Source organism: Solea solea, chromosome 14 (genome assembly GCF_958295425.1).
Source record: "Solea solea chromosome 14, fSolSol10.1, whole genome shotgun sequence".
NCBI classification, from domain to species: Eukaryota; Metazoa; Chordata; class Actinopteri; order Pleuronectiformes; family Soleidae; genus Solea; species Solea solea.
In genome coordinates this window covers 16157218-16176912 of record NC_081147.1, presented here as the reverse complement: position 1 = coordinate 16176912, position 19695 = coordinate 16157218, and the positions used below count along the sequence as shown (strand labels likewise).

The following is a 19695-nucleotide window of genomic DNA, read 5'->3' as shown; positions in this document are numbered from 1 at the left end:
ACTGGGTTGCTTAGCAACCCAGGACCAGCCTATGGAGAACACATTCTCATTCATGCACACACACACACACAGACGGAAAACCCAGGAACTCTGAAGGAGGACGATAATCTACGCCCACTCCAGCCTGCCATCATGCTCTGTGACCCCCAAAATGTGAAGAGAAGCAGCCAATGCCACTGACTGGTGGAGAGTCAACCGAGTAACTGTTCCTCAGAGCCACACACACACACACGCATATAAACGTGCGCACAGCAGGTCCAGGGTCTGACTGTTAGTCCCTGCAGTCAACTGTTGGCATCACAGACGACAGCTGATAGTGAAATAATCCAATCAGCATCTGTAATTAAATCACATCATATCCACGTCCACAACCTCTGTTTATATTTTGAGATTGTGGCAGATTACCAATGGATTTCAGCTTTGCCGCCGTGAAAAAAAAACCTGCCTTTTCCACACACAAAGAGCTTTTAGGAATTAAAATTAAAAGCTCCGCAGTGTCTCCCCAGTCCAATGCTATTAGCACATTAAGTGAGTGTTTAAATACAGTCAGCAGACGATGGATCAACTCACTGCCTTGAGCAGCAAAGAGCACTGTAATATCCAAAAGAGGGGTTTCACTACAGTAATGGCAACCCTCATGAAAGTGCAGCCTCGGGGGAACAGTGGGACTAGGTAGATTAGAACAACCCTTAGAGCAATGCTAAACTCCTTACAACCACACACACACACACACACACACACACACGGAGAATGATAAGTGTGCCCATTACATCCATGACATGCATGAAAAAGTAAATGTGATGTTGGAAAGGTGTCGGTGCATAAAAATAAATGCACACATTCCTCAGCGGGGGTAAATACAGTACATGTTGGGATGGGAGGGTGTAGAAACTCAAGGGGACAATTTAACTCATGGGGGACTACAGGAGGGTGATGGAATGACACCATGGGCCTGGGGCAAGGAGGCAGCAGGAGGCAAGGGGCGTGTGAGCTTATTTATTTATTTAAGACTATTTATTTCATTAAAGCAGCAGCCTCAGGGGCGGGGGGGGGGGGGGGGGGGGGGGAGAGAAAAATGGTGATATTAAAAAGGCAAAGAGCACATTACACCCTGATCCCTGCTGGTGATCAACATTAGACCGAGGATAAAACTTAATATCAAATCTTTAGAGCCGTCACATAATAAATAGTGCATGCTTAAAAACAAAACGTGATTTACTAACCACGTCTTTCGGAAATGGCTCGTTTATCTGTTCAAAATAACATTTTGCTCATGATTTACAATCATTTGTCTTCTTTAAAAACGGGGTCTACATATAAAAGATTTATACAAGAGTGTCCCACGGAGCGTTTAGGACTTCAATCAGTGCTAAAGAGAAAACTGTTGGTAAAACCACTGGACTATGGCTGTTTTGAGCAGGAAATATCTACACCCTACCTTTGGGCAACGCTCTTCTCACGTTATGTCAGAGCAGGGTGTAATCCCTCCAGCCGGGTCAGCTGTTCATTTGTAGGCTTATCTGCATGGGGCAAAGCTGCTTAGGGCATAAAGGAGACAACACATAACCAAATACACAAACGGGAAAAACAACAGCAATGTGAGCTGTGCTTATGAAACACACACACACAGTTATTTTTAGACTCAAATCTGCCTACAGTTTTGGTTTGATGCGACGCGTTCATCTCCCATAAATACCACACTTGAATGGTACGTTCACCTGAAACGAGCTTTACTTGGTCAGTAGTTCAGTCCTTCAAACACACACACTTTGCCCCAGTATGTCACACATTACAAATCCAAACTCCAAATTTAAGCAAAACATAAAACTATTCCCCACCCTCTCCCCGTCCTGTATTACAGCCAGTGTCATACACTCTTACAACTTTCATTTTCATAACTATGAAATGAACCCCCGGGGGGGGGAGACAAGGTCAGTAGCAGCGGTCAGGTGATGTAATCTCGATGAGCAAACCAAGGTGTCAGCTGCCTGGGGAATAGGCACAAACGGCACGGTCCAGCCTCGCTCAGCAGCTGAGACTGTGTGTGTGTGTGTGTGTGTGTGTGTGTGTGTGTGTGTGTGTAGATGGTCAAGAACAGAATCCTGCTACGGAACATTCCTCCCTAATGTGTTTTCATTGTAAGGGGTGGGGGACAAAAACACAGTGTCTTGTCTTTCTTTTCTTTTTTAATTTCCCCAGATGTTCTTTTGAAGCTTCCACAATGAAATCACATTAGACGGGGATGTTTAAGGACTGACGTGGAGGAGAGAGAGACCAGCTTTATATGCAGTTTATAGCTGAGATTAGTGAGTCAATGTACAAATGAACATTGTTTTACGAGATCCTCGGAAACTTGTATTTTGGAGGTTCAAAGTGACTAAATTGAGTATACACACATGAGTAAAAAGCACAGGGCATAAACTGGACTTTGTACTTCTAACCCTCAGAATGCATTCTGTTGTTTTGTGTCATGTCAGCCAGGTATACGTTTGTCTCCTTTAACCTTCCTGGTTAAATTAGGGTTTAATAAATAAGTACAAGAGTGATGCAAGATGACATTGGTGCATTACTTGGTAAAAAAAAAAAAATCATATGAAAATATAGGGCACATGGTATAGAAAGAAACGCTTTTGATCAATAATACATTTCTAACGACATCCCCAAAATGATTTCTACAAATCTCTTTCATGACCACTCTGCCCCCTAGTGTCCGACAAGCAAAGGTTACCGTAGAGTTAGTGAGTCAACATGTCTTAGTTTCAAGCTGAAAATACAGGAAATAGAGTGTACAAGTATATTATTTGGCAAAAACGAGATGAATATAAAAGCACCTTTAACAACACAGTTATATACCTTTCGCAATCACATTTCTATCTTAAGGGAACAGTATAAATCAACTGGAGGAGTTGGGGAGTAGAAAAGCACAATTTTGCTGCGTCTGCCTGCCACATCTAATCTAATAATTAGAGCTCCTTTATCAACTTAAAGAAAAAACTAATTTGATGTTACGTTACTTCAGTAATGACATGACAAACTAAACTGAAAGAAGTTTTTACAACTGCTGAAAATATCAAGTCATTAATACAATTAAATACAAAGTTCACTCTTTTCGAGTCACCATTCATTTAGACACAAAAGCATAATTAAAAGACACAAATAACGTTCACTTTTATCTCATCTTTCCTCAATAAAAAAAAAGTGATGTAGGTACATGAAATGATCGTCATACATGAAATAAAACGACAAAGAAAACTAAATACTTTGGAATAATTTTTAGGTGTGCAGATGGAGATAACTGAAATATGTTTCTAGACATTGCCAAACAGTTTAAAGTGCAAAATCATTATTATAGGATTATGGGATTAATCACATGGGATTAGGGACTAGGTCAGGCTCCTGCTGATCTTCCATGTAGTATGGATCTCCTTGGTGGACCCTGTGATTGTGAACCCTCAGGTTCCCTCTGTGAGCAAATCTCTTCCCACACTCTGTGCAAGCAAAGGGCCTCTTGCCCATGTGAACATCCCGTTGGTGGGCTCTCAAGTTCCCGCTGCGGGCAAAACGTTTACCACACTGAGCGCAGCCAAAAGGGCGCTCTCCTGTGTGTGTGCGAGTATGCACCGTCAGCTCCGAGGGAGTGAGGAAGCTCTTGTCACAAAACTGACAGGGATGCAGTCGGACTCCTGTGTGGCGCAAAAGGTGTCTGCGCTGGTGGGAGGGGTAAGTAAAACACTTGGTACAATACGGGCAGGTGTAAGGTCGTACGTTCCCTCCACCAGGAACTGGAGGGTGACTGAGGGCATTGGTGTGTCGTAGCGTAAGCGACTGTGAATTTGACTGTGGTCTGAGAGGGTCTCTGACGCCCAGGGATGTGACACGCCGTGTGAGACTGATATTGATCCTCCCACCCCTGTCGTCTCTGGGTCTCCATGGTGATTCACCAGAGGGAGCTTGTGGCTGATCTTCCCGAGCCTCAGTCTGTCCCATGCCCCGGCCCTGGCCCGAATTCTGATTGGAGTTCTGGTTCTCATGCTCCTGGTCCAAAAAAGGGAAGGAGCCATCACCACTTTGGTTACTGGCCTCGTCAGGGCCAAAACCAGGTCTGAAGCAGGGTGCCTCTGTGCCAGCACTACTGCTAGCTGGCACAGAGCAGCTGGTGCCATCTGCCTGCAGATTCTCCAGACCTCGGGTGGCATCCAACCGTGGAAACCACTCCCCTGGTTGAGTTAAGCCTGGGTCAGACCTGGGGGAACAACATCCACTCTGGGAGATGGAGAGAAAAGGGGTGGAGGCTTGATCCTGAAGGGGTCTATGGTCTGCACTGTGAGGGTCCTGAACCCAGTGAGACACTGCAGACAGAAGAGGGGGGGGGGGGAACTCAGTGGTGTAGTCTACGTGATAAGCAGGTACACACCGAAAACCCTGGACAAAAATGGCAAGGGTTGCCATATAACCACTTGGAAAGGCATCACAGTTAAAAGTAAATAATCAAAGTTAAATTAAGCTGAAGCAACAGCTGGTCCTAAATCTACAGTCACTTTTGAGGACAATGTTTTTGCAGAAAAAAAATGCTGACGGTAACATTACTCCCACTGTGAGCAGATATTTGAGCTTATTGCTTTTTTTTTGCAGGGGATGTTGTCAATGTACTCACTACAGTAGAGCACACTACACCAGTGGAAAAATACACATTTAATTCAAATTGTTTTGTAAAAACAGAGCATGACTATTTGGAAATATTTTTTTTTCTACTTATATTCATTTAACCTTTATTTATACAGGGAAATCCTTGAGAACAAGCTCTCGTTTTAAGTTAGTTACAGTTCCGGCAAAAATAATAATAATAAACTAAAGAAAACATACATACAAAAGCTCACAAATGTATACCTATACTCAAAAATACAACAAAATACAATTATGAGTCTGTGTGGTACTGTGTGGTACACTACGTTACAGATTGAAATGGTGTGGGCTGTGCCCGGGAGCCACATAGTGCGACAACATCAGACATTTATCGAACGCAACCCAACAGACAACAGAGGACATCCAGCAGCTCTTCTTGTCTTGACAAGACGTCAAGCTTTGTATGAGAATAGACTGCAGGCGTTTGCCTCAACTTCCATGGGAACACTGATCGCAAGATAGTGACGCTTTTATGTCGCCCAATTAGCTGACTGTTATGGGTGGAGCTCATTTTACTCTGGTGCCCCAAGGGAAGGGTACCAAAGAATGGAACAGTTGGGGTTATTTTGGTACTACTCCTAATGGAAACGCAAAAAATACATACTGTACTGTACCAAACCATACCAATCAGTGGAAACACAGCTTTAGATGAGCACTAATGCACAGGAGAACTGGATCAAGGTCTGACAAGGTGCTCTCTGGCTAATTTATTAACTTACTTTTAGCCTTGGCTTGCGTGACAGACAGGGTATCTATCTGCCTCTGGTCCCCAGCGGCAAGTGCTCCTTCTTCAGCTTGGACTGACACAGACCCCAGGGTAGGCTGTGATCCAGCACGCTGTGAAGAATAGGTAAAAGACATTTTTTTAAACTAAGGAGATACAGACAAATGATGAAAAAGACAGATTGGAAGAGGTCAACTTAGTGCAATAAGCAAAAATTAGTACACTAATAGATGAGAAGCAGCAGCAAAACTTCATGTATCAATGGCTACGGGTGCCCTTTTTAAATCCATAAATATGTGTGATTGTGATTTTAAATGGAAACCAGGTTATTCAGAGGCAGGAAGGGGTCTGACCTCATGTTTTACTGAAGCTCCATCGTGGCCCGTGACCTCCTCTTTCAGTCCGCTGAGGCTCTGACTGAGCCCTTCTATTGGGTCTTGGTGAGAAGATACATAATTTCCAACATTCACTACTGTGAAACAAACATAAAGGAGTCAGTTTATCGGTAAACTTTCTAATGCTGGCTCAGAATATCGATATCCTGAGTTGACTAGTGGAATTATAAATTGTCATATTTCGGTTGCAGTAGGATCTTCACATGAATTGTAGGAATGACATGTCAGCAATAATACCTGATCCTGTCAGTATCAAACTGCCGTCTCGCTCTCCTGGTGGCACCTTTCCATCCTCGCTGCCCCCGCTCTTCGTCTTCTGCCTCCTCTCGAGCTTGTCACGGAGGAGGTGAATCTCCTCTGTCTTCTGCACCAGCTCCGCCTGCTGCTCACACAGGCTGCTCTCGAAGATCTTGGCGATCTCGCACACAGCGGCTGCCAGCAGAGAGTCCATGACGGTGGCCAGCTGAGCATGGAAAGCACTCCTGGCAGACTCCATTGTCCTGAGTTTCACCGACTGTGTCTTTAAGTCAACGGTCGACTCGCTCTGTTTTCTTCTCCGTTTGGCCTCCAGGTGCAGCTGGGGAACAAAGTGGCTACCACTGCACACTCCTCTGCCCTGGGCTGCTGCCATGTTAAACAGCTACGCCATCTCTACACCTTATCACAGCGATTAGCTTTTAAAATACTGCTGGTTAAATACGAGTTTTCAAAGATATGTCTCAGCTGCTACACACAGTGGTGACATGTACAATGTTTTGTAAAACGTCAGTTTGCACAGCTTACATATTTAGAAAATATCTACAGTCATTTATAGGGAATCAGGTTGTAAACAAGCAGTCAGTGCGGAACGTGTGCTAGCTAGCGTTACCTTCGGCTAATGTGTAAACAGAGACCCAATGAGGCGGTTTTACCGAGCGTGTTTCAGGTCGAAAAGAGCCCGCCGTGGATATGCAGCGTAAAAGGCAAAAGTCGCAAACCGCCAATGGCTGAATATCTGCACATTTCTACATCAAATTCACGAAAACACTACACTTTCCTCGTCCTCTAACTAGCAGGTTGGTGTCTGTGGCGTGATAGCGTTGCAAGTCTCGCGATAAGAAAACTTAACGTCTACAGAGATACTACAAAACCCCAAATAAATGGCATCACTTAACATAAATGTATACAAACTGAGTTTTATTGGGCGTATATTATGACATTGTTTCCTCACTTGAACAGTGTTTTTAGATGACACCAACCATTATTGCTACCAGCTACTTCTACAACTGGAAATTTAAAAAAAAGTTGCCTAGTATTTAGTTAAAAACCAACATGATTTTTTAACATTGTTTTGTATTGCAATGATCTGAAAAGATTGTTTGGATGCAGTAATTTCTTACAAACAGAAAGCTGAACATTTTTTTGAATGTTACATTTGAAAGTAGTAGGTCTGCTTTGAGTTAATTAAAATGGTACATGACATTTCCAGCGCACATCTGTATTCAAACTACTTTTTATTGTTATTGCAACAAATGGTCGATGGTAGAACAGTAGCACCTGGTGGTGAATATGGAACATGGACTAACATTTTTTTTACACCGGGCTCATCAAACTGGCCTGACAAGTCATACTCAAACTCATACTGCATTAGACAGATGCATTAACAACACACACACACACACACACACACAAATTCTTTCATGTATTCACCCAAATTAAAAATTTCTGATTTCAGTATATTTTATTGTATCACAGTAATATTGATATTCAACAGAAACGGGGTATACTGATATGAAAATAATATTATAACGAATATGATCACACCTCATAAAAAGTAAAAACAAAGTTGAACTTAATTTGGCGATGAAAGCTGATCGATCCCAGAAAGTCCAGTCTTTCGTCCCGATGGGGGTCGTGATCGGTACAGTGACTTAACTGTGGCAACGCGTCACGTGAGTCAAGAGGTGAGCTTAAACGTAGAAGCCTTTTCCACAAACCTTGCAGGTAATATGCTTTTCAACTGAGCATTTGGACACATGCTTATTATATCTTGCCTTTGTTAAGTACAGCTTCTTGCACTTCTCGCTGTGGCAGCCCCTTAACACAATGGTATCTTTTTCGGTGCATGCAACGATGTTGAATAGTACGAAACATTGCTGGACACGCGTGACATTTTAACGGCTTCTCTCCCGTGTGGATACGATAGTGTTCACCCAAACTGAATTTGGTTTTTAATAACTTCTGACAAACGGAGCAGATATAACCATTGGACCTGCGTTTACCCATGGTTTGCCATTCACACCTTTTGCGCAGACTGTGTTCTCTCTGGACATTGTTTTGAGCGTCTTTGCTGGACAAATTCAAATACTCAGAAGCTTCCGTGTCTTCTATAGAGGCATGGTCCAAGCAAGGTCTCCTTGAGGCTCACTGGGATTCATTTGGCCGTGGCGACCTTTCTTTATGTGCCATTTGAGTGACGAGTTGGTGGTGAATTTCTTTGGGCAGATACTGCATCTAAATGGTTTTTCACCAGTATGAACACGAATGTGGTCCCTGCGCTTGGTCTTTGTTGAGAACTTCTTGTGGCAGTAAACACAGGAGTGTTTCTTGGTGGGTCCAACTCTCTGAACTGACGATTCACTATGGTGGCCAAAGGGTGGTGAGCTTTCCACCTGCTCTCTGCTTTGTGACCTTTGTGACCTTTGTGACCTTTGTGACCTTTGTGACCTTTGTGACCTTTGTTTGGTGCGTAATGCTCTCCTTGCTATCCTTGACAACAATCTCTTCAATTTTCTGCAGTTTTGTTCATGAGATCCAAGACTATTTGGTAAAGGAAACACTTTTCTGCAACCTCGACACCTCGTGTGTGATTGTGTGTGTTTGGTTAGGCTAATGTCTCTATCAAATACCTTCTCACAAAGTTTGCAGGAATACTTTTCACCATTATTTTCCATTGTCTCCTCAGTAGACTTACTGATATTCGCGTTTTCCTCTCTTATGTCGAGGAGAAGGTCATTTATGTTGCCTCGCCCCCCTGGGACACACTTTAGTAGGATTGTGTCTTGAGTGTGCTCACTCTTATTTAATGTGGAACCTGTAAGAGAAAACATTACATAAAAAATGTCAATGACTGAGTGAAATATCACAATTGACATGAAAACTATTTAATTTAATGGAATGAGAGCAATGTGATTTTGTAAAAAACATTGGGGCAATCACATTTTATTTTCTAATTTATGTCAACAAATTAAGGGTCATTACAAATTTGTTGAAATCCCAGTGTAGGAAAATACAATTTCATAATGTATGGGACTTAAAAAAAACTTAACAGCAACAAATCAAGAGAGCTGATTTACTTTCCAGTCTTCATCATAGTTGTAACCTTCTGTATCCTCTCTCATACAAGCGAGGCTTTATGCTTCTGCAAGAATAATTGTGGCTGTATCTTTACGCAAAGATTACAAAAACTGATCACCACCTCAACAACAGCAATGCAGTTATTCTAATTTACAATCAGACAATAATTTTCGCAGGTACTCGCCTTTGTGCATATAACCCATAGTAACCATGCAGGTACACAACAAGAACAGAGGTGATGTAAAATCTGGTGGAATGCTACTACTATAAATCACAACCTGGCAAACAAAAATGCTCATTATGCAGAACAACAAGTACACCTTTTGTAATTTAAGGTTGACTATCCTTAACTTAATTAACAATGCTGAATATTTACAAAACAACAGTGAATAATGAATGAAAACATGAAGTAACTCACATCTTGTGGATCTACTGACACCCTTTGTTTGCTGGTCAATGTCATGGCTGATCACCTTTAAGAGACAGACATTAATGGTTAAACTGTATCTCTAAGGAAGAACAATGCAGTGCCAAGAAAGAAACATGGGTAGCAGCCTATATATAGATTCATTTTCTGGATGTTTTCACACGTTGTGTGTGAATGTGAGGAAGTGACTCAAAGTTCATTAAAGCAGTAAAACAAAAATACAACCTGCCCCAAAAGGTTGACAATATGGTTTGCAGTCTGTCAGGAAATTAAAGGACATATCAGTACTTCAGTCTTTCCTGCAAACATTTATACCAGAGTAAAAAGATCACAAGTTACAGTCCATCAGATTAAATCATCAAACTTCTGTTGCAAAAACACGAAGACTCAAGCCACCCCAGATGATTGATTTATAGAATGAAGTGTATCCACCTCCACTGTGCTGGGTGACGAGACTTTACAGGGCACTCATTGAAATACTTGGAAATTATAAATTTCAACCCAAGACTTTTTTTCTTTTGATACATTTTTCAAAATGTATTATTTTCATGAAGAAAAGCAAGGTCTATGAAGTGATCATATAAGGTCCCTAGACCGTCTGTCATTAAAAAAATCCAAACAAGTGTAGGTAGAAGAATATACAAGAAAAAACACAAACATTTTAGAACATTCTTCTAATACAGGAACTATAAGAATGTTCAAGAAAAACAAATTAATGTTAAACTTGAACAGGCACTTGTGAAACACTGCCTCCAAACGTCACTAGAGGTCACCAGATCATCGTGGGCATGGAACAGGGACACGTCAAACCGCACAGACTCAGCGAACAGTTGCATATACCACCTCTTTGACCTCATGAGGGGTCATCTCCTCGATGGACTTGAGTGGAGGTCGTCCAATTGTCTTGTGGTAACGCACAGTAACGTGGTCTCTTATGACTACGTACGTTACCAAATATAGTTCCTTGCCCAGTAAAGGGTTAAGCTGACAGCTAGTCGTAGGTAGGTAGAGCACCACCCATGAACTTAAAAATATCATTGTTTCAAGCTGACGGATCATAAAATCACTTTGCTCGTCAGTCCAAAAGTTTTTACTGGCCTGGATTTTGTCATATTTGTGTCGCTGTCGTCTTATTCTTCTATGCACCAGCCAGAGATTACGCTAGAAAATATTTTTGACAGTCAATGTGGCCGTTAATATTTCAAAATTCCGGCCATGCGTATTTAATGTCGGGCATACAGTATTCTTAAATAGAAACACATAAAACAGAGCTGTGGATGTTCAGTGCAGCAGACTGTGTGATCACCGATCTGTTTTTTTTTTATTCAAATAAAAATAGGTTTTGTTTACTCCTCTTTGTTTTATGATTAAACACTTTTTTCCGAGTTTTGTCAGGCTAACAAATTTAGAAGTCTAGTTTTACTCAGAGTGACATTTTTTCTAATGTTATGTGAACTTGGCTCGTCCTGGTGAAAGATTGTGTCGTGTAGTGGGACCAATCCTAGATAGTACATCATGTAGTGTGGGGTGCATAGCAATAGTTTGATTCTGAAAGTCAAAGTGGTGTGTACTACTTTGATTTACGGGGTCAAACTGTAATGCCACCATGCCCAGGCTTTACACACCTCCTGCTTGATGATTGGAATGTGGTGCACAGGAATCAGCAGTCGCCGAAGTCTTATACTTGGACACACAATGTCTTCTTGCTTGGGGATTGTTGTTTCATTAGCCATGGGAGCACACCAGTCATCAGGCACTAGAGGTGAAACACACAAACATGACCAAGTTGCACAAGAAAGGGGTGTAAGAGTGCCTTTCCTTTTCTTTTGATCTATGTCATAGTAATAAAGATACAAAGTGTTTTCTTTGCAACCCCTATATGAACTTGCAACTATAACTGGTAACTTTAGCAATATAGAACTAAAATTTTATAATTTATGTAATGCTCAGCAGCACCCTCATTAAACACTTATAATCTGCAACATCTAGCTTTTTTTTGTTTTCACTTCACTCTTTTTTGGTCAATTAGTGTCAAAACGAAGTAACAAAACATGAACATGGTGAAGACTAAAATCATCTTTAACAGTTAAGTGAGGTAACAAACTTGTGACAATGAGATTGTGTTCACAAAACAGCTTTCACAGAGGAAAGCAGCATATTATATATACCTTCATAGTAAATCTCAGGAACATCAGTAGTTTGTCCAGATGGGTTCATGTCAACTCCAGGCTCTCTTTGAGTCTCACTGATGTGAGTTTTACTCTTCTCAGCTTCTTGGGGATTGATGTGAGTTTTACTCTTCTCAGCTTCTTGGGGATTGATGTGAGTTTTACTCTTCTCAGCTTCTTGGGGATTGATGTGAGTTTTACTCTTCTCAGCTTCTTGGGGATTGATGTGAGTTTTACTCTTCTCAGCTTCTTGGGTAAGTTTACAATCCCAGTCTCTCAGCTTGAGCTCTGCAGTCTGTAACTTTACTTTAAGATGTGCAACTTCTTCGCCTTTCTGCACCAACTCCAATTGATGGTCATGGAGGCTGTCCTCAAAGATCCTCATTATGTCACATACAGCTTTTTTCAGGGTTGCCTCCATGTTGAGGGTCAGCTGGGCCCGAAAACTTCTTGTCAGAAGGTCGCTCATCTTTGATTATGGCTGGTTATCAGCTTACAGATGTGCTTAATAAGAATTCTTGTGTAATGCTGTAGTGGTCGTTCTGCAAATACCCTTCTCCCTAAACACAAAGATAAGAGGTCAGATTATGGTTAGCTACAGTAGCAGGATATAATTAAACCAAGCATAACTCTAAATCCGAAACTCTTTTCCCACATATCTGCCAAGCCGGGAATGTTCCTATAGAAGTACGATACTTTAGAAATGTTGTTGTGGGTTTATTTTTTTGCCCGCATGTTGAGTAGACATGTTTTGCTTGCAAAAAAAGGACATGACAGCAAGGGATCATAAAGAACATCATTAAGTGAAAATAGAGTAAAGTAAATTTGCTTTTGACAGTGGCATCAAGCCCATTTACTCTTCATGTCTACCAGCCACAGAAGAAGAAGAAGAAAATAATAAGAAAGCAAAAAACTGGCCATTTTCAGACATTAGTCAAATAGTTGTTAATGGTAAACAGCATCTTAGGCAGACATACTATACATTAATGCGTTGAGTGCTGTCTCTGTAAAAACATTTAGCAGTAATCATAATCATGATGAAATTGTCTGCAGCGATGTATTTTCACTTCTGGTATTGGGTTTCGTCACCTCGACCTGGCAACCCTGCTTACTAGTCTCAAAGCATGCAGAACACGACGGAAACGTGTACACAGACAAGTGATGAATTAAAACACTGCACGTATTAGTTAACATCGTTTTGATTGCGAGTATGTGTTTATAGTTTTTAAAACTGTATTACGACATTAGCCGCTAATGCTGGCTCCAAATGCTAGTCGGGTCTTTCTGAAGGAATCACGTTTTCTTTGATGACTCATAGCCACATACATTAACGATGATTATGTATAACCTAAACGTTTCTCTAAAGCACATATTATCAGTTACTGATACGCTGCTATCACATCCTGGCACAAAGTAATGAAAGAAGCGGCAGAAGTTGCATGCTAAACACTGACATGCTCTTGTACATGCTGGGTACTTACTGACCGTTTAGCGGGAATGTTCACTTTGTCAACGTCACGGTCCGCAGCTTTGACTTGATCCCGGGACCAAGTCACACGAACAGTGTACATTTAAATACTAAATCACCTTCTTTCATTTCCTACGCCGCCAGTCCGACATTTTCAACTAAGCTCCCAGAAGCGAGAAGGGTCTAGCTGCAGACCCGCAGACCACTCAACGAAACACCCCTTTACTCAACGACACACCCCTCCACTCAACGAAACACCCCCTCCACTCAACGAAACACCCCCTCCACTCAACGAAACACCCCCTCACACTCAACGAAACACCCCCTCAAACTACACGACACTCTGATTGGGTCTCAAGAGACTGCGTCTGAAACGTGATGACGTTTACGTTGACCGAGTATGAAGAGAGAGAACCCGAAAAAGAAACACGGGAAAAACACGGGAAACTGACGGAGGAAAAGGTAAGAATGGATAAAAAACACATTTTGATATTGAACACTGGATGAATAGTCATTATTTGTATCCATTAAATCAATTAAGTGCGGTTTATTATCCAGTAATGTCTGCATGCTGTAACGATAGCGATTGTAACAGCAAGCAAGACGCAGCGATATTCTCCCTTTTTTTCTTTTTTTCCTTTTACAGGTTGTATGACATGTACAGGTTATAACATTGACAATATAATATTGTCTAATTTTCAACCAAGAAACGTATAAGATAAACTATATGATCTCTATATATTAGTATTTATCTGGTTTTTAATGTTTAAATGACTCTGAGAAGTTAAACACAGCTTTGCTCATTTGAAAACGTGTGACCTCAGTTCTACAATTGTTAAGATAAAAGATTTGATGATGAATAATATTTTTTATGTTTAGAAATTAGAAGTTCTGTTGAATCACGGTCAACAGTGTCATTTGATTTGATTTATTTCAGTTAGCCTGCATAAATTTTAGGATAGGGAAAGTCTTAAAGGCAAATGCAGTCCAGTTCATTACTACTTGATTCTGGATTAAAAATGTTCCCATGTTAAAAATACAAAATACAATTTTATTTTACATTTGCTCTTATAGAGCAACACTACGTTCAGTGAAGGAGCAGGCCCTGAGCTGAGAAGATGCGACTCGGACACTGATCTGCACAAAAAAGGGGAGCTATGCAAAGATTGTGGCTCATCTGCAGGGACACCAAAGGTCAATGATGGAGTACGGTGGTAAGTCCTAAATTATCAAATATTTTTTTCATTTCAACGCTGAAAGGCTTTCATTTCCCCATGAGCCCTATGTATTATTAAATGTGATGTTATTTCTGTTTGTCCTGACCATGGATAACTGTGACCATCAAACTATTCAACTCATCCATTTGAGTATCAGAAACTCAAAATAAGTAAAGTAAAGTAAACTAATGCTGGAGCCATTTCATCTATGTGTACTGTACTTCATGTGTGTAGAATCTTAAGTCAATGTGTATTTTATTTTCAATCTTGTTGAGAATTTAGATATTGAGAAAAAGTTTCAAGATTCCTGCATTTTTATAGATGCCCCTGATAATAATGATTGTTCTCAGAAGTAATGTAACAATTTGCCTCTCGGACAGGGTTTAAAGAAATATTGTTTTGTGTGTTTCTTGAAACGTCTGAATCACTTTTCCTATCTGTCTTTTAGGATACAGTGTATACAGATGCCACCCTGACTGTGTGAAAAGCAGCCACTACCACTGTTGGTTTTGCACAACAATCATTGCGACCAAACAATATTTCATCAAGCATTTCATAACCTGCTGCAAGACAGCATCCACAGCAACTCCAAAATCCACAGTGACCCTAGCATCTACTGAAATATTGTTGGCAAAGCACTCTAAAACAACATGCGGTTTTTGTAGCAAAACAGTGCTTAGAAAAAACCTCAAAACACACATTGAAAGGCAACACAAGGTGAAATCATTAGACATAACAGCAGATTACCACCTTAACTCTGTGTGTGTTGACAGGAGAATTGGAATTTTTGCAGTGTCAAGATCTTTTAAGGGTACTGCACACTACATCCATGCCCAAAAATGTACCTGGGGTAGTAACCCCAGTAGGCCTATATTAAACACACCTTTTTGTTACAGACAGGTTGCCATGATGTTGTGTGAAGTTTGCAAAAACAAATGAAATTATTCAAAATGTTACATTGTACAGAAGTGTGTTCACAGTGGAATTTGTGATACTATATTGTATAAACGTGATATTATATTGTATAAACGTGATAATTATATCACAAACGTGATATTATATTGTATAAACGTGATAATTATATCACATAAACGTGATCCTATATTGTATAAACGTGATAATTATATCACAAACGTGATATTATATTGTATAAACGTGATAATTATATCACATAAATGTGATATTATATTGTATAAACGTGATAATTATATCACATAAACGTGATACTATATTGTATTGACGTGATAATTATATCACATAATCGTGATAATTATATCCCAAAAACGTGATACTATATTGTGTAAACGTGATGTTCAAAGAACTTTTCCAATTGGCATTTATATATTTTAGCAGTTTGGCTATAACATTTCATACTTTACAAAGTGACATTAATTATTCACAAATTTCACAGAAAGTACATTTCTGTGTTCATAAACGTCAACACGAGTATTTATTCTTCTCTATTCCTGTCGCACACCGGGATAAAAGTCTCTTGTCAACAAGTGTCTGTGAAATACTCGTGTGTGTAAATAAAGTTTCAATAAAAGAAGACGTTATCACGTTAGTAAACGTCATCACGTTAGTAAACGTCATCACGTTTCAGACGCAGTCTCTTGAGACCCAATCAGAGTGTCGTGTAGTGTGAGGGGGTGTTTCGTTGAGTAAAGGGGTGTTTCGTTGAGTGGAGGGGTGTGTTGTTGAGTAGTCTGCGGGTCTGCAGCTGGACCTACTTGGCAGAAGCTGAGAAGCGAGGGAAATTGTACTGCAGCGTCATCCACCGTCATTTCCGCTTCCTGCTACTTTGTTGTCGTTTGAGTCATTGTATAGTATAATATAATATAATGTAATATAATATAATATAATAGTCTATGATTAACCTATTTTAATTCTTATTTGTATATATTGTATATACATATATATATATATATATACAGTATATATATACATATATACATATAAAGTATGTAAAAAATGATTCTTTAAAAAAAAAACACAGCATCAGACAATGTATTCACCTTTATGTGTGATCTGTATACTTCATAATATGGGCCTCACTCGTTTTGCTGACCTTAAACCAGAGTGCAAAGAAAATGAAACAAAAAACAACTTAAATAATAATAGAGTCACCTTATCATTGGCTGTATCTTAATCTAATTTCACTATACTATTGTGTAAAATCCATAAATATGTGTGATTGTGATTTTAAATGGAAACCAGGTTATTCAGAGGCAGGAAGGTGTCTGACCTCATGTTTTACTGAAGCTCCATCGTGGCCTGTGACCTCTTTCAGTCCGCTGAGGCTCTGACTGAGCCCTTCTATGTGTCATGTGGAGGATGCTGTTGCTTTAATAGTATTTTATTATTATTCAATTATACCGGTATATTATATTATATAGATAGAACAAGATATTTAGTTGGTTTATTAAAAATGCTTTTCAGTAAAAGTCAATAACAATAACTCCAATAACAAATGATAATTTTATTCAAAATGTATTTATTCAAAATGCTTGAGTCAACAATTCCTGTAATGAATGAACAGCTCTTTTTGAGCAATGCACTAGTGCAGTCCATGGATCTGTAACTGTTGTGGTGTTTCACTGTGTGAAATGACCATGCAGCCTCCGCTGCATTCACTGCATCCTCGTTCCCTGGTCTGAGAAAGTACTGTGTGATCGAGCTAGCACTACCCTCGCCTCGGACAGCTGTTTCGTGCTTCTCTGTGTCCAGGTGGATTTTCAGATCTCTTGCACCTCCATTGGACACCGAGACATATGTGCCTGCTTTGCACACTGTGCACAAGGCTTCCCATTTGTCTCGACCCGATCTGAAAGCCGGGAAACTCTTTAGCAATTCGTCGGTAAACGAGCACTTGCGCTTCGGCATGTTGCTTGCGTATGACTGACAGTCACGTTGTCTACGTTCTGATTAATAGGGCTGACAGCATAGGGGCGGGGATTAGGCTACGTCGCACGCAGCGCCGTGGGCAGTGCCCTAGTGCATGTAAATGTAATGGTCCAAAGAAGGTAATTTTAAAAACCAGGACATTTCCTCACTTTCTAAAAATAACCCGGGACACCCGGGACAGGACGTGAAATACGGACATGTCCCGGGAAATACGGACGTATGGTCACCCTAATACAGTCATTTATAGGGAATCCGGTTGTAAACAAGCAGTCAGTGCGGAACGTGTGCTAGCTAGCGTTACCTTCGGCTAATGTGTAAACAGAGACCCAATGAGGCGGTTTTACCGAGCGTGTTTCAGGTCGAAAAGAGCCCGCCGTGGATATGCAGCGTAAAAGGCAAAAGTCGCAAACCGCCAATGGCTGAATATCTGCACATTTCTACATCAAATTCACGAAAACACTACACTTTCCTCGTCCTCTAACTAGCAGGTTGGTGTCTGTGGCGTGATAGCGTTGCAAGTCTCGCGATAAGAAAACTTAAAGGGGACATATTATACCCTATTTCCCCCATTAAAATAGTTCCCTGGTGTCCTAATGAACATGTCAGTGACATGCCTTGGTCAAAATACCATAAGGATGAAGCATCATAGCAGTTCAATAACCCTGCTAAGCCCGCCCCTTTCAGAACGCTCGGTTTTCGTGCTTGGTCCCTTTACATGCAAATGAGACACAGGCAAACACACACCCACTTCTTCCAGGGGGTTTCTGATTTGTCCTCGTTACAGCGCTTTACAGCTCTATTCGTCTCCCCCTCCCTCCACTAGTTCTCTGACAATATCAACATGGCAGCGTGCGCAGAAAACAGCCAGAGTGCCGTCACAGGAAGAGACGTTCTACATAAGGATCGAGCCGAACAGTGCCGAACTGTTAATCAGTTAAAAACACTTAGGAACAGCACCACTGATCGCCAGCGGCGCGCGGCGAGCTGCATAAGCTGGCGCTGTATGTTACTGTATCAGACCGGTGACTATGCTCCGGAGACCTCGTCACCGCGGCACCGCTGATCGCCACCGCGGCACCGCTGATCGCCAGCGGCGAGCGGCGAGCTGCCTAAACGCATACAGCGGCCGTTTAGGCGGCTCGCCGCTGGCGATCAGCGGTGCCGCGGTGGCGATCAGCGGTGCCGCGGTGGCGAGGTCTCCGGAGCATAGTCACCGGTCTGCACCGGAGCTGGCGATCAGTTGCATACAGCGGCCGTTTAGGCGGCTCGCCGCTGGCGATCAGCAGTGGCGATCAGCTGATTTTCACAGAGAGTGCAGCACCTCTGCACAGAGAGTGCAGCACCGCTGATCGCCAGTGGCGAGCGGCATAAACTGCCGCTCGCCGCTGTATATGTGATTGTATCAGACTGAGTCTGTGCTCCGGCCATGGAGGACGTACTGAACAAATATTTTTAATTAGGACGTGTCAGAATGGTCAGTTATGAGCTCTATGTGACCTTTTCTTAACAACGTGTGTGTGTTTGTACGTCGGTGAAATACGTCCCCTGACTAAATACGGCGACCGCTGTCTAGTGCGAACACACGTTTGCTGACTTTATCCGGCACATTAGCTTCATATATCAAATCCTCTGTGGAAGTTTGTGTAAAACACTGTGCTCCACTGTGCAGCCACGAACAGCACACTTGTCCCTCTGCGTTGACATAATACCGCTCTTCCTCCCTCGCCTGCACTCTCGCAGGGACAAGGTGGAGCTAAGGTGGAGCTCTCGAAGTAAACTTACTGGTGGGGCGGTAACATTCGCGGTGAAATGCGCATGCTGACGTCATAAACGCAGGGAATTCAACATCGAGTGTTTTATCGCCTATACTTACACTAAGGGGAACCACGAAAACATGACGGAGTATTCTTTTTCCACACTTTGGTGACTGGTAGGGCCCCCAGAGTCCCAAATATAAGTATTAAAATGGTTAAAAAGTTGATTTTGCGTAATATGTCCCCTTTAACGTCTACAGAGATACTACAAAACCCCAAATAAATGGCATCACTTAACATAAATGTATAAAAACTGAGTTTTATTGGGCGTATATTATGACATTGTTTCCTCACTTGAACAGTGTTTTAGATGACACCAACCATTATTGCTACCAGCTACTACATCCATGTGTATGGATGCTGGAGCTGTTAATTTCCCCGAGGGAACCTCCCAAAAGGATTAATAAAGTCGTCTGTCTGTCTGTCTGTCTACTTCTACAACTGGAAATTTAAAAAAAAGTTGCCTAGTATTTTGTTAAAAACCAACATGATTTTTTAACATTGTTATATTGCAATGATCTGAAAAGATTGCTTGGATGCAGTAATTTCTTACATACAG

General features: G+C 41.3%; 1 protein-coding gene and 1 long non-coding RNA gene across 3 annotated transcripts; one reads left to right on the top strand and one right to left on the bottom strand.

Moving 5' to 3' along the window:
• Nucleotides 1–1122: 1122 nt before the first annotated feature.
• On the bottom strand, nucleotides 1123–13418 carry LOC131472846 (zinc finger protein 768-like). 2 transcript variants are annotated; one of them, XM_058650319.1, is made up of 8 exons: nucleotides 13215–13418; nucleotides 11734–12293; nucleotides 11191–11321; nucleotides 9557–9611; nucleotides 6040–8875; nucleotides 5761–5879; nucleotides 5403–5520; nucleotides 1123–4349 (listed from the first exon to the last, which is right to left on the bottom strand). In XM_058650319.1, the coding sequence occupies exons 5-8, from the start codon at nucleotides 6431–6433 to the stop codon at nucleotides 3367–3369; spliced, it is 1614 nt and encodes a 537-aa protein (XP_058506302.1). In that variant the 5' UTR covers nucleotides 6434–8875; nucleotides 9557–9611; nucleotides 11191–11321; nucleotides 11734–12293; nucleotides 13215–13418; the 3' UTR covers nucleotides 1123–3366. The 2 variants fall into 2 exon arrangements, with proteins under 2 accessions (XP_058506302.1, XP_058506301.1); XM_058650318.1 differs by having other exon boundaries at nucleotides 13219–13418.
• Nucleotides 13419–13500: 82 nt separating this feature from the next.
• LOC131472848 (uncharacterized) lies at nucleotides 13501–16063 on the top strand. The gene is made up of 3 exons (XR_009242137.1): nucleotides 13501–13663; nucleotides 14276–14415; nucleotides 14867–16063. It is a non-coding gene; the product is annotated as an uncharacterized LOC131472848 (long non-coding RNA).
• Nucleotides 16064–19695: the final 3632 nt, after the last annotated feature.